The sequence below is a fragment of the Fringilla coelebs genome (genome assembly GCF_963513975.1).
Source record: "Fringilla coelebs genome assembly, chromosome: 8".
NCBI classification, from domain to species: Eukaryota; Metazoa; Chordata; class Aves; order Passeriformes; family Fringillidae; genus Fringilla; species Fringilla coelebs.
Window position 1 is genome coordinate 6730534 of NC_140066.1, and position 15539 is coordinate 6746072.

Consider the following 15539-nt stretch of genomic DNA (forward strand, 5'->3'; position numbering starts at 1 on the left):
TACAATTCAGCTTAGGTCCCTTCAACTGGCCATCTATTCCTTACAAACATCATGGGCTACCACACTATCCATGGAATCTCTTGGACCCCACAAACACTACTCCTCTCCAAAACAGAGGTATAAGAAGGAATGACAAGCTTAGGTGAAAATAAATAGCCCAGATCTACTTCTTTTGTGGGAAATATCAGCTCCTTGACATTGTAGCCTTGCCGTTTAAAAAGGTGCAGTTACCAGACTTCCAGCAAAACCTTCCTTCAAGCATGACAAGCTCAAGAGCAAAGTGATAATGACAATAACAGTACATGTAATGTAACAATGAAACAATAGTCTCTCTAAACAAAACCATATATTGGTGACCACACACCATCTTTTAAGTGCTGATTGGCATCAGTCCATTATGAAAACTTGATGCCTTTATTATTCCTATCACCATAAACAATTTTAAATTTTGATCTATTACTACAAGCCTGGTGAATTAATTTCTATTAATTTTCTCTTCTATTTATTGAGCTTCCATATGTTTTCAGGTTTAACTTCTTGTACATTTGTCACAGAAACTCCACTTAATCACACAATGTTTGACTTCCAATTAAGTTTTACTTTGGTAATAAATTCTTGTTGCCAATTGGCAAGGACAGGAGTAATGAATACAGTATGATTACACTGAGAGTGGCTGTGAGAAGAAAGTAATTCAGGAAGGATTTCTTAACTGTCATAATTTACTTTATTTGCGCGTACTCTGTTTAAGTGTACTGGAATTCTTTGAGGCCTTTTCCATTTAGAAACAGGGACAATGTATTTCTGCTATTCCACTTTTGCTTTGGGTGAATTGTTCTTTTAGGTAGGGAAGAAAAAAAGATACACACCTGAAGATTCACTTGCAGAGGCTCTGGTTTTCTTTTTAGCTTCTGGCAATGTCTGATAAGGTCTCTGTCCAACAGGCTCATCTCCTTGTATAGTAGTCAAATCATGCATGCTGAAACTTCTCAGTTTCTCAGTTATTGCACCTTGGCTCTGAAATACAACAACAGTATCTTTGGAAACCAGGCAGAGGTTTAACTTTGCTGCTCAGCTTGGGTTAAGATGTTTAAGCCCATGCTTACTTGCTGCACAACAAAACCCATTGAACATACACATGCAGCTGCTTTACACTTGATTTAGGTATTGCTTTTACCCATGCTTAACTGTGCATTGCTCCCAGATGACAAAGTTACACAAGCTGGCAGCTTAATTACAAATGCTGCATTTCACTCCTTTCATCTGAGCAAATAAAGACTAAGGCTAAGTGTTTAAAAGAAACACACATCAGGAATGTTCACTTCAAACATGGCAGTTCAAGGTAGCATGACACAGTAACACTTCCACTTTAAAGAGTATGGTTGAAGATAGCTTTCTACTACTTTCTATTTTACCCTCCACAAATTTGAATAAGGTTAAGGAGAAAAATGTTAAAAATACACTCTGTAGCATTAACTCAAATAACTGAGAAACTGGCAGCACTATAAAAGCAGCTCCAGTTGACAGAAACTTGAAACCACAAACCAAAGAGGGCCTGTCTGGACTCCAGGCTAGGATGTCCTCTCACTAATACAGCTTTACTGACTTAATAGCAGCCCAAAATCTAATGCTACACAGGAGAATAGTTAATCACATATGAACATTAAGTATTCCTTCTCCAATTGTCTTCCCTTTTTTCCATATGGAACATATGGAAGTTTCCCTGTTGGAAAAAAAGGTCATCCAGCAGCTCTTTCATCTAACATCAGATGATGTTATTATTAAAGCATTAAAGATTAATTTATTGCATAAGCAACTAAAAGAATAAGACCATAAGAACAAGTACTCAAAGTCATGTTAAAATAACATTTAATTCTTCCATCTCTGGCATAAGGCAAAAAATAACCATTTCAGGAAAAGGCTGACAAGCCTGTGCATGAATTCCACCTCAAGCAAGTGTTGAAGATTTTGTTAGACTTTGTTTCATTCTTATAAAGGAAGCTTTGAAGCAAAGTTCTTCATTTGACCAGCATGTTAGCTAGCAGGAGCAGAAACCTGGGTACAATTCCATACACCTTTCTCTGCGACAGCACCAGCAGAAGGCAATTCTGGCACTGCTGGCCACAGCCATTTGTTCCCACTCTCATGACAACAACTGTTTTTGCAATTGGTACACCAGCACACTGAATTAGTCCACGTTAAAAATAGCCATGTAAAGTGAAGAGACAGTTGAATTAAAGCTCCTTAAGTTTGTGTGGTACCAAAGTCCAGGGGAAGAAGGGGCTGAAATCTAGTATTAATTTTCTAATGACTAGTTATTAGTACAGCATATAAAATTAAGACAGTGGACAGTATTCTACTCAAGCACAACAAACCTGTTATAATTCTTACCCTACCATTCATACATTGCCAGCAATCAATAACAAAGAAAAGTTTTCTTGTGAGAGAAGTAGAAGCCTTAACTTATACTATCTCTTCCTACATACTTGTAGGATGACTCAGTTCTCACAAACTGAAGTACAGCTTGCCTTTGAGTTAAAATGCACTACGAACGCTGCACAGTGTCTGTATTAAAGATTGTAAAAATCCCAAAGTCAAATTTATTCCCCAAAATGGCTCATTTGAGACAGGTCTCCTAAAGTCCCTCCTAAGGCAGGAAAAATCCTGCCCTTCCACTACTCCACTTCTTGCACTGAAAAGCATTTCAAATAAACTACATGAGGAACCAGCTATGCCTGAGAACTTTATCAGCTGCTAGGACATGGAGAAGAGAACTGCAGAAAGAGCTGTTTCTTTTGACAAGTAACAGCTTACAGTAAATATATTATCCTGCTATAACATACAAGAGCGTTCATCAGACTGTGTCCAATGCTTAAAGAGGTTGAACAGGACTCAAGTCTCAGTCACTGAACACTGGTGAATATGTAAAATGGACCTAGTTGATCCTCAGCAGAATCCAAACAAATTCAGCACAATTCCACTCACCAAGAGTGAGAATTGTGAAACAGAATCTACTTAAAATAGTGACAGAAGCTGGTTTTGGCCAGCAGCACAAGCATAGAAAGACACACTTGTTTAACAGCTGCCTAGCAAGTTCATTCATCATATGATATACTACAAAAAGACATTTGGAAATTGTATCGAATAATGCAATTAAGATTATAACAACTAACATACCAAGAATTCACATTATGAGCCTGTATTTCTTATTCCACTGTAGACAGAGTACTAGGTCCAAGCTAGGAACATTCAGTCCTATTTTCCAGTGCAGCTTTTGGACACAGAATTTTGTTTTTCAAAGGAGGAAAAAAAGTCAAGTATGTGCCATAAAATAACATTGTGCCCCTAACCAAACTGCACGGTTGAGCTGGAGCTCCTGTGGAGCACTGCCTCATTCAGGGAGGACGTAAGGGATTTATACAATGGGCCCTTCATTCCAAAACTACTTGCCAAGATGGAAAGTTTTACTCAAGTTACACACAGAAAACATTGAGAAGTTTGAAAGGATATATACACAAATAAAGATGCAGCACACATGCCTGAGAGTCACAGTAGGAATGGGAGCTGCACAACCACTGCTGTGCTGGACAGTCCCCATCACATTATACTCATCCTATGCAGCTACTCCCTACAGGGCCCCCAGTCCCTATCCCACCCCTGGGAACATCCAGTCTAGCCAAACCAAGACTGATTTCTACTTGAACTCCACTGCATAGACTGAAGGACAAATTTCAAGGTGTTCTGTTGGAGTGTGCATAGCACTGTGCTCACACTACATTTAAGACTTACGAAGATTGTTCCACCCCCATGCCAAAAGCAGCAGTTAATTGCTTTTTGCTGAAACAAAGCATTCTGTGTAGATCTGGATTACTATCAGCTCAGGATGAAAGTCTGGCTGAAAAATATTAAATTCCTTCCTACTGCAGGAAATGTGAGATTAAATACCCTTTACAGCAGGAAATGTGAGAGTAACATTCACATTTAGAATAATAATGCTTTAAGAACTTTATTATTTTGTTTGAAAGGTCAAAGAGTTACAGCTTGAAAGCAACATGTTTGCCCTAAAAGCAGAGTAATTCAGGTGTAGGTGGAGCTGAAGAGGATCTCCTGCTTCCACTCCCATGCCATGGACGGGGCAGCAGCCATCACCTCTCCCCAGATACACACACCCCAAGATGCTGCTCAGGAGAAGATGGCAGAGCAGTTACCACTGGTGGCCCATGACATCAACAGTCCCTCCCTGCCAGTAAGGAAGTACATCAGGCTGCACTCAGCCCAGAGGCTGGTAGCTAAATTACAGCCCAAAAGACTGAGACACATACATTTACAACTACAATGCCAGGGATAAAGAAAATAAATCACATAACTTCAGCACTAAAATTTCTAAGTAGACAAACACTGAAGAGAGATGAACTGTGAAGTCTGTGTGTTGTCTTAAACAAAATGCAAGTCTTAAAGAATGATTTTTCTTCATTATTCAATAGCATTTCCTAAAACATACTAAATGTTTTTTGGAGTCCACATTCATTAGCAGTGACCAATGTGAAACACAAATTAAAACTGTAATATGTTTCTAAATCAATTCTTTGAAATAAAATAGCCCATTTAAGGTTCTCCTTTCAAGACTACTCAACCTCTAGTAAGCTATTAGTATGCAGTCTCATTAGATGACCCTCATATATGAAATGCCATTTTCTGTTCTGTTATTGAGCATGTACTTGTACTGTCTGTATGCTTAACCCAGGGAAGTTGCTGTAAACAAACAGCACATTGTCTGCCTCAGGGACTCCCTGCTGTTCAATAGCACTTGCACCCCTCAGTGGCCAGGATCACTGACTGGAGCTGCCTGCCCTTCCTTGGACACGCTCCCAATGGACTGGGCAGCATGCAGCACCCACATTCTCAGCTGTTCTCTCCCTGATCCCATCCAAGCTGACAGGGAATGACTCCTGTTCCCTCTCAGCCTGCCCAGGGACTGCTGTCCCGTGAATGACCCCTGCAGCATGCCAGGCAGCCCCAGCAGGGAGGAGGATGAAAGCAGTACTGCTCCCCAGAGTAATACTGGCTGTGTGCCACAGCTGGCTGCAAGATAGCTCCTTCCTCTGCCATGCCCTGACTGGGGATAAGGGGAATGGTGAGCAAGGCCAGGAGAATAATACTCAATCAGCAAAAAGGCAGCAGATTCAGGATGACCAGAAGGCATCCAGAAAACACAGCCCTCAAAACATATTATCACCAGCACTACTTTACAAATTAACACTATTTGTGTGACCTCATAAAGAGGGACAGAGTATTTCACAGCTTAAGTAGCAGTCCCCCTGCTCAAGGTGATAAAGACACCAGGTTTCACTAGTAGCTCAAGAAATCTGAATTCATGATTGGCAGAAATTGAAACATAGAAGTAACCATCATCTCAGAAGACCTGAAGAGCAGATGCATTAAAGCATGAGATATATCATTGGAACTTAAGTGTTGTGGATATAATTTCCCCAAATCCATAAACTACTGAGCCTATTGAGGCATCTTGTTTCTGATTTTTACTAACAAAAATTTCCTTCAGTATAAAGAAAGAAATTTTAACACAGACTATCTTTCATCTCTAAATCTCCCGAAATCAGGATTTTACAAAGACTTGTTTTCTGACATGCTAATTTAACACAATTTATTTTGCTAATGTATGCTATTTAGCAGATTTTGAAAACACTACATTTTATATGAACAGTGGCTAACTACTACCAGCTAAAAATATCAGTATGAGAACGTAAGCTATAAGCCACTATTCCTGCCAAATACATTTAAATTTAACTAAAGGGGAGCAGGTTTAAATCTATGTGAAATTTCAGCAGACTGACCTGGCTGGCTGCTCCAACCTCCCTAACAAAGCCAACAAGCCTTTTAATGGTAATCCCCTATTCCTTTGACAACTTTTGAAGAAAATCACTCTCTCCCACATTTGATATTCAAAATATTTCAGCAAGTTTCCAGGCCATTTTTAACACCCTCCTAAAATCAGCATAAGCAGTTTTCTTGGACACTTTAGTGTCTTTTGATAGAGGTTTAACCTTGCACACATGTTTAGCCTCTCCCCCTCTCCTAATCTGAGATCTGCTATGTCAGAATAAGCACGTGTGCTCTATTAAAAAAAAAGGGTAAAAAAAAGAATAGTGATGAAAGCGTGCCCTCTTTCCCATCAAGGCTGATCGCACTACTACAGTTCTGTTCCTGAAATCCTATAGCACGCTCCACCAGCTCCTGGTGAAGGGATAATCTTTTCACCTGCTGGAGGCAGCAGTCAACTCTTGAAAAACAGGGAACAAAAATCAAGAACACATGCACTGGGTCCATTTGCTTGCATGGAGCAGGCACGCTCAGCATTTTGGAATGACAAACCCAAGAGGCTTAACGTGCCAAAATAAAGATTTTTTTCAGTGAGTCTCCTCTTTCATACTGTTTAAAAATCATGCCTATTTTAGGTCTATGGTATTGTGGTGCTTGTTTTTCCCAAGCATCTGATCTGCACTGAACTAATTCTGTACAAATATTCATGAGCATGTTTAACAAGTTTTAACAAATGGAGCAGGCATCTTGCCAGTCACAGCTGAATAGCAATGAAATCTAAACACAGACATTTCAAAAAAAGTTATTCATTATTTCAGAAGAAAGTGGGAGGAGATACTGGTGTTAATTATTTTACAATATTTCTGTTACACCCTAAAAATTAACAAGGAAATATCCAACCATAGCCAAACATAAGAAGCACACACAAAGCATAAGAATCCTTACAGGTGCTTATTGTAATAAATTTGTAATACAAAGAATTTGCATTTTAGCATTTAGCAATTAAACTTTTTCTCCCAGTAGAGCACTTTGGGTGTTTGTTTGTTGGGTTTATTTGAATAACCTATTTTCACTCTGGATACTTTCATTCCTTAGGAGGTGCACTCTATTGCATTCTAAATTATTTCATGTTTCAAGGCAATATTAAGAATTTGAATGATAAAAAAAACCCTACAGTGATCAAATTTAATCACTTCCTCAGTATTTTAGGCTCATTATGACCATATTTAAAAACAAAAAGTCATAATGCTACCACCCACACGTATCTTTAAAAAGAGAGAAAATGAACAAACAAGATACGCATGACTACGTCTCCAAAACTTTTTGAGGTAGCATGTGAAAATGTAACTTTTAGGAATGTCTTTTATTTATAATGCAGGAAGTTCACATAGAAGCCCAGACATTTAAGCCAAATACCAGCTGTACATACTCAACTTTGACAGCCAGGGATCTCTACAGTGTCTTCTGTTATCTACTGACAGTACTCAGGTTTTCAGTGCTGTTACTAGGAGCACAATGGTTCCATTTATTCCCAAGAAGAAATTAATCCTGATTGCCTTAAACCTGTGATTTCACTTGGACATACACCTTTTTCTCTCTCTTTTTTTTTTGTTTGTTTTGGTTTAAATTACTATTAGGTAGGATACACATTGCCTGAAGTACATTCCTTTCAGTGGTGCACAAATTGCTTAGAATCTTACATATAAGCTTGCATTTTGTCCTCCTACACCCAGAGCTCTCTGAAATACTGAAGGTGATGAGTTTTTGTAGGAAGGTAATCTGGGAAAAACAACAGATTACTCCACAATTTAATGGAAAACAATGACAAAGCAAGTGTAGGCTAAACACCAATAGGCAGGCTTATGCTTAGTATATTAATTTAATAATTCACCCAGCAAGTTACAAACAGGTTAATTGTGTCAAGACAATTTTTAACCATGGTAGTAGTCTTTCATGCCTTAATTCATATGTGGCATTACCTCAGGTTGATTGGAGAAAAACAGCAGAAAAGCCAGAAATCCTTTCAAAAGTTTATTTATCAACAAGAAAGCACAACAGAGACAGAAAAGAAATAATGGTCATCTTTATTAAAAGCCTGCACAGAAAGCTGAATGGTACCTTTTGAATTAGAGTGAACTGATCTGATCATCCAAGAAATAACTACAAGCCATCTTAAACAAATCAACAAACACAGTATGAGGAGGAGAGGGCTGCAAGCCTTTAATTCTGTCCCAGGTTTTCAGTACACTTGCAGAATTTACCTTTTTTATATAAGAGTGGTAAATCCTCAGTACAATTGCACTGTTCTATATCAAACTCAAAAGCAATTAATGCAAGCAGAAACTTACCTTTACAGCTGCTGTCACTGCAGCAGTTGCAGCCAAATTCAACCCTTGCCTTCCAAAATTCACCATGGTCTCATAGCCTCTCTCTTTGGCTTGGACTATGTACTCATCAATCTCCTAAAAGAAAAACATATTTAAACTTTAGAAGGCCGTTCATAAGAGAGCAAAATTACTCCATAGTATAATTTTTCCATCAGTAAAGGAAGACAGAAGAAATAGTTAAGAAAATATTTAATGGGATATATCTTTGTATTCAGATGTTTCCTTCATTACAATTCTCTCATTTTAAAAAAAGGATTATATGTGGTCAAACAAGAAGATAAAGTAGATCACTTTTGTACAGCTCAGAAACATTGCAACAAGTTCCTTACAGAGAATAAGCTTAACTAGCTGGACAGAAGCTTTTCAAGAAATAACATCATCTAACATGAAGTCAGCGAGCTCCCTGGAAAGCTAGAGCCGACTTACAAAGAGCTTCCAAAGCCACAGCTTTGAAACAGTTAAGCACCAAGGACAACAGAGCCCTGGCAAATGTCTGGAGTTGAAGATAAAAGTCTGCAAGGTACTTCCCAACAGCTTGGAGAGTACAGGGAAGTATCCCTTCAAGTTGCAAATTGTTTCTAGCACAACCTTCAGAAGGTCAACATGACCTTACTGCTCCCATCAGTGGCAACCTTGTCAGCTACTTGCTTTGCCTAGTGAAGGCCAAGTCTAGCCTTATGAACTTACCTTTAGAAATGCTATTTTCTGTACTGTGAGGTTTCTCAGTGCTTGTCCTCACACCTTTGCTAATTGCTCTTTCCACACATCCAAACAGGATGCTGAAAAAGAGTTAAGCAGAGCTGTGTCCCTGTCATACTTTGACTAAAGCTAACCATCTTCTAGCTATTTTTATGTTTGGGTATTTACTGCTGCAGACTGGTCTTAAAACTCAGAAACAAGTCTCTCCTCCTATCCTGTCAGTTTGCAAACCAAAAAAAGTCATTGATGTCAATCATCCTGAGACATGCTATTACTAGTTCATGCTAGAAAAAAATGGTAACATTAACAGCTTTTAGTAAAGCTGTGTTCATGCTTCTGTGCAGAGAACACTGTACATGTGCTTGCAGTAGAAAGTCAAGCTGCATCACTTCCACTCCACTGGGCTCCTCAGAGTGCCTCGAGCAGAGCAGGGAACTCCAAGTTCTCATGGTAATAGGAAGCAGGACCTTGTCTGCTCAGGCAAGTTAAACAGAAGCACAGACATGGTCAGTCATGTGCACTTGCCTCTGCTAGTCCAAATTCATGCTGCCAGGCAAGGCAGTAACAAACTGCTCTGCTTTTATAGTGTATCTAGCAACAGCTTTTATTTCAGCATATGGTGTTTCCATATTAGGCATTAAAAATCTGAGAAGTAATTTCTTACCCTTTCTTTAGAAGAAAGCAGTGGGTGGAGGAATTTTCTGTAGATTAAACTTGCCCCTCTAGTATATGGGGAAAGGAGCCAGATGACAAAAGCTATCTTCAGTTCATAGTACAGTGGAAACCTACAGACAAGTTAAAGGTTGCACAAAATCAACAACTGCAGTAAGAAAATGCAGAGTAATTAATCATTATGAAGAGATATTTTAAAAAACCACAATTATATTAGCATATAGGATCCTTCAAATACAAGAAGTTACACTAGACAAAAATTAAATGAATTATGGATTTATGGACTACTGTCATTTAAGAAATGAAAACAGATAATATGCTTGCTTTTCCTTATACATTGCTGCACGGAGACATTCTAGCCCATCCTTTCAGGAGTTCCATTCCCCTATTCAGTTTCTACAGTGAAGCTGGAAATGTTACAGTCCCTAATTCAAGTGACAATGTATAGCAAACTTAAAAGCAGATGCTGTTTATCTATGCACCAAGATATTTTCCTATAAAAAGGGCTATTCAAGAAGCACAACTTCTTTACACATAATAAATCAGTACAAATCAAGAAACATCAGAAACAAATATAGTTTCCTCTAGAGTTCATAAAAAGCAGGGTCTTACCAAGAGACTGTTAGGTCAGTTATTGTTTCAGTCACTGTATAAAGAGCAAACACAATCCAGTACATCATCCAGCGAACCTGGAAATTAAAATACCATCTTCACTAAGAGCTTTGATTTCACCTTTACACATAATATACTGTGCACTGTACAGTGTGTTCAGAGTTGTCAAAGCAAGACATTCAACACTAGTTTGTTTTATAACAGTTTAGAGACTCATTTTTCTTGAGCGTTTGCTCAAATTTGGTTGCCTAAGCTGATTGCATCTTTCAGAATAAATACTCTAGAAATAGTTCCCTTGCATTTGTCTTCCCTAAGCTATCAGATGCCAAATGCAATGTATTTCCAAAATGGGTCACTGCAAACCATCACTGGTTATTTGTGCAAACTGAACATCCACATGTTCTTTAAATTCCTAGAAAAAAACCCAAAACTGCAACAACACAAAACCATTTAAAAACAAGCAAAAACCCAAACAAACCAAACCAGCAAAGAATAAAACAAAACCACTACAATTGTTAGAGACTAGTTTGAGCCCTAAATTCGTGGTACCCTCTTTTGCAGGGAGGATATATATACACACACACCTTCCCACAGAGGATGTGGCTCAGATTAAATCTTCACTTTTAAAACAATCTTTTTTGAAGTGGATTTAAATAACTACTCAAAATCTAATACACTGCTGCCTATTTCATGGATGTGCATTATAGTTTAAAACCACTTCCTCTGTCAGAACCTGAGACCCATTTATCTTAAATGCTTTTCAGTGTTTCAGTCTGAAAAGAAACTCAGTCATGTGATAACATTCTTCACTTCAATCTCTCAGAGGATTTAGATATTTTAGGCTTGAATAAACGAAGACAAATGTACACAACAGCTGAAGTCATTGCTGACAGGCCATGTGACATTTAGACTGGTGACCCTTCCATGAACCTGAGTCAACACCTGAATGAAAACAAAATTAAATCCAACCTTGCCCCATCAGCTTAAGCATAATGCAATGCAAATTTTAAGATGCCATGCAAGACTGTATTTTCCCCAAAATTATTTATCCAGGCTGCTCTTTCTTTAATCAACACCTATTTACCCAATCAAGAACAACAGTGGAAGTGGAATTTCTCCTGGGCTGCTAGGAACAGTAAAAAAAGCCCTGCAGAAGGGCACACGAGATGTGCCAGGAGTCCTGCTGAGGACTGGGCAAAGATTCTATAAAACACAAACCATATTCTAGTACAACGAATGCAGTAGGTACCACAAGTATCCTTGACAAATGAACCTGAGTGACTTAGAGGGGTTTTCATACCAGGAAAAAAGAAAAAAAAGGACATGAAAAATTGAAGGTCAGATTTCACACTACCCAGAACACTGTCATCTACTTCAAGTAACAGAAGCTTCGACTAAGATCTATTTTTCATGTTAAAAGAGTGACTACACATTTGTTTCATTGAGGGTTTTTTTCTTAGCATCCAAGTGTTAAGCTCATCTTTGTTGGCTCTGTCTGAAGCACATTCTTTCAGGTCAGGATTTTGAGGCCAGGATTTAAAAGGCTGGTCTGTTCAGACTTATAAACTACATTTGAGATGCTGATTTCAAGGACTTTGGTGCAATACAGTGAAAAAAAGGTCTCAAATATCTTAGTCAACTCCATTAAACCAGGGTAATTACAAGAACAAATAAATCTCCTCTAATTTTTAACACTGAATTCCATAAGTCTTTCAAATTACCATAGTCAGCTCAACATTTTTTCCCTCAGAAATAATCTTTGACCAATTTGCTGCATCATGACCTACACAACAAGTCGAGATGTTTATTCTCTTTGTTTGGATGGTTTTCAGTGGTGGAAGTAATGGCTGAGTAAAACATTTTACTGTTACAAAGCTCTTATCAATTTAGCAACAAACACAGATGACTCCTGAGCCACACAAAACCCTGGAAAGGAAGCTGTGCTTGGGCCATAATGTGAGTGGCAGCAGACCTGTGCCATTTGGAAAGCTGTATTTAAATCTAAACCCTTTACTGTGAAAAAAAATGACCCAGCTGGGAAAATGACAGCCATGGATCATCCCTAAAACCTATTTGGATAGTCAGCCCAACCAGCAATGGAGTGATAACTCACTGATGAATCACTGTCATGCCCTGCTAATGAAAAAGTCTGAGATGGCTCTTATTCATCTTGGTCCCATGAATATTTTGTACGTGACTGCAAGTCCTGGGACTGTTCAAAGACCACAGGTTCACACTAAAAGAGCTGACAAAATATAACTCCAGGCCCTACTAGCAGAGGTCCTGTGTAAGGATGCCCAAGAAAGAGAGTTAGGTCATAGCTAACTGGGCAGCTGAGGTGAAAAAAATATCCAAGCATTCTAAAATATTACTTCTCTTTTTCTAGAAAACATAGTTCAAGAGGCAATGGTAACCTCTTAAAATTATTTCCTTTATTTTGGTTGGAAACTGCTATGCCCTACTTAGCCTGTGGATCAGTTTTGAAGGAGCAGGGAGGAAAAGCAGATTATAAATTCCTTGCATTATAGACTTTCCTGACATAGTAACACGAGCATGAGACCGAGAAAACTCTCTTCTTAGTTTTGGTGATTATTTTCTCCCGTGAGTTAAACTCTGGCAGGCACCAGCTCTATTTCACAAATAAGATCCAATCAGCTTGTACATAGAAATCAGAAGAAGTACAAATATGATGTCCTTTGAGGCCTTGATAGGGGTGATCAGGCTAAATTAAGACATTCAAGGGGAGGAACAACAGCTAGCACAGTCTCCAACTACAACCAGGTACAAAGTGGAGACAACGCAACAGCCCTAGGTCACAGCTGCGGCTGCCAAGCTAAGAGTAACTGATGGCCCTGACCCCACCCTGAGCAGGGCAGCCAAGTTAGGGCCAAGATTCAGGACAGGTTACCTGCTGAAATCAAGCCAGGCTGGTCTCTTAAAACAGGGAAGTAGCACAGTGACTAAAGCTCCTTGTGACTGCAACTGGTTAACATTCTCATGATTATCTCATTGCTCACACTGACAAATCAATAATTTAACAGCTTAATTAAAAACTGAAGTAACTATAATTGTGTTTTTCTCCATCTTTCTCTTCTGTCTGTTCTGCTTCTTTTCTCCACACCACCTTAATCAAGTTTTTTCCTTCCCTGGTTACATTTTTTCTCATCTTTTAGGAAAAATAGATTAACAAGAACTAACCCTTTTTTAGGTAGATTTTGAGTCCCCTACTGAGCTCCATGCAATGATATTAAGCTGCTGCTGCTTTCTTAGTGGTCACTGTGAATCAGTTTGTAAATACTTATACTTGAGGCGTTGGCAGGATTAGGAAAGTTCCATTCTACCCCTGCCTAAAAGTGCATTATTTCTTGTACTTTGCTGAAATGGAACCAAGACTTTAAGGTTTACATTAAAAATACTCTTAAAAAATCTACATACAGCATAGTGTGTTGAACATGTTTCAGCATAAAACTATGTAAAGTATGAGATACCTTAACTTTGGCCCTCCAGACAAAATCAGAGCATTACCACTAGGGCCACACAAGCATTGTATCTAACAGTAAGACAGTCAATTCAAGCTTTCACATGATTTATTACACAATTAAAAGGTCACAGATCTGTATCAGCAGAGGTGTGTAATTAAACAATTAAAAGGAATGAGACTTACATATTCCTTCACATTTTTTGTCTTCACAGCTTTGTATGAGTAATATGCAGGGTACAGCATGCCAAACACCAGCCTATTGTAAAACAGAAAGAGCCTTCAGAATCTGTTACACAATATATGACAAAGTAGTGACAATACATCATTAGAACAATGCAGCCAACTTAATATAAAACATCTTGTTGTGTAGCACTAAAAAAAAAACAGTGTTAAATGTTCCTTAGAAGAAGTTTCATGACAGGCAAAACTAGAACAACATGAACAGAAAGGGATGGATGGCCTAAAGACAACAAACTGTTTTGTAAAGCCGTTTCTAATAGATAATGTAAAACCAGTTGTTCTGGTTCTTTTACAAGTAAAACCAGTCCTGCAGCCTGTCCACACCAGAAGATAGTGCTGGTAGTGCTATCACACTTGAAAAGCCTCTGAATCTATCAGTAGTCAATCACAATTATATACTTTTATCACATTATCTGCAGTTCATTTCCAAAAGAATTTTAAGACAACACCGACTTAAAAAATTTCATCTCCTTTTGCTAGAACTCTGCAACAGCAATATTTAGAAATGGAGGAAAAGTGGGAATTAATTGAATTGATTTTTGTCGCTGTGGAAAACTCTGTTCAGTAACACACCAGCTCTAACGTCTCTCACCTTCCCTTGTTCTGGCTGAAAATATAACTATTAAGTATCAGAGATAAGAAAAGCCTTTGTTCATCCTTTAACCCATAAAATAGACTTTATAAGGGCGGAAATTATTTGTTCAAAGAGAAGATACAGAAGAGGTTCCTGAACACCATAACCAAAACCAACTGTCTGACATGCAAAATAACCCCATCAGTTACTGGTCATCTTTACACCTCCTCATAATTCTAAAAACAGTACTCCAAAGTTATTTAAATAACTATTAGTAGCCTGCTCGTGTAAGCATCTTGCAATGAAGCATATAAAAGGGAAACAGCTTGAGTCTCTCACTTTACACATTTTTCAGCTACACCTTTCCACTCACTCTCCTGTCAGGTAGCATCACTTCAATAAAGAAAAAAAATACAATCTATTTTAAAATTTAAACAGCAATTTATCCTCTGAACATATCACTCTTGAACTGCTATAAACATGAAGTGGGACAAAATAGAATTTTAAGAACACTTCTTCAGAAACAACTGATGTTAAGCAGAAAATTTGTTACAGCAACAGTAAGACAATCATAAAATTAAAGATGACCTCAAGTTAAATAAGAACACTAGCATAAGAAAAACAATAAAGGTAGCTAGTTTTTCCCATCTAGAAAAATCTTTTACTCAATACTAGTCAAATCAAGATTTTAAAAATACCTATTTTAGTATCCACTTTTTCTTCTAAAGAATTTTCTGGAAATCACTTTAAAACAACAGAGTGCAGCAGTTAACACCACAATATATCATTGTTATAATATTCTATAATATTGTTACTATTTTATTATATATACACCAATATAAAATAATTTAGCAGTGTTTTCAATACTGCTGTAAAATGGAAGTGTTAGAAAAACTTCTGTTCATTCACTAGAAGTGGGTAGATAGGATGAAAACAAAACATCAGCAGCACATTTAGTCAGTAATAATAGGAACCAGTACTATAAAGTTTTTATCTCCTTACAGCCAGAACTGACATTGAAAGTGTGGCATGATGCGGC

The 15539-nt window shown here is 38.0% G+C and overlaps 1 protein-coding gene across 2 annotated transcripts in view; it reads right to left on the bottom strand.

Moving 5' to 3' along the window:
• Nucleotides 1-15539, bottom strand: part of REEP3 (receptor accessory protein 3) — a 36752-nt gene that overhangs the window by 6431 nt on the left and 14782 nt on the right. For both annotated transcript variants that reach the window (XR_014616334.1, XM_084210150.1), the window contains exons 2-6: nt 13870-13942; nt 10206-10282; nt 9586-9706; nt 8184-8297; nt 867-1014 (exon numbers count right to left, since the gene is read on the bottom strand). Coding sequence is in view for 1 of the 2 variants with exons in the window: in XM_084210150.1 (XP_084066276.1) it covers nt 867-1014; nt 8184-8297; nt 9586-9706; nt 10206-10282; nt 13870-13942 (533 nt within the window). In the remaining variant the exon portion in view is untranslated. The remainder of the gene's footprint in view (nt 1-866; nt 1015-8183; nt 8298-9585; nt 9707-10205; nt 10283-13869; nt 13943-15539) is intronic.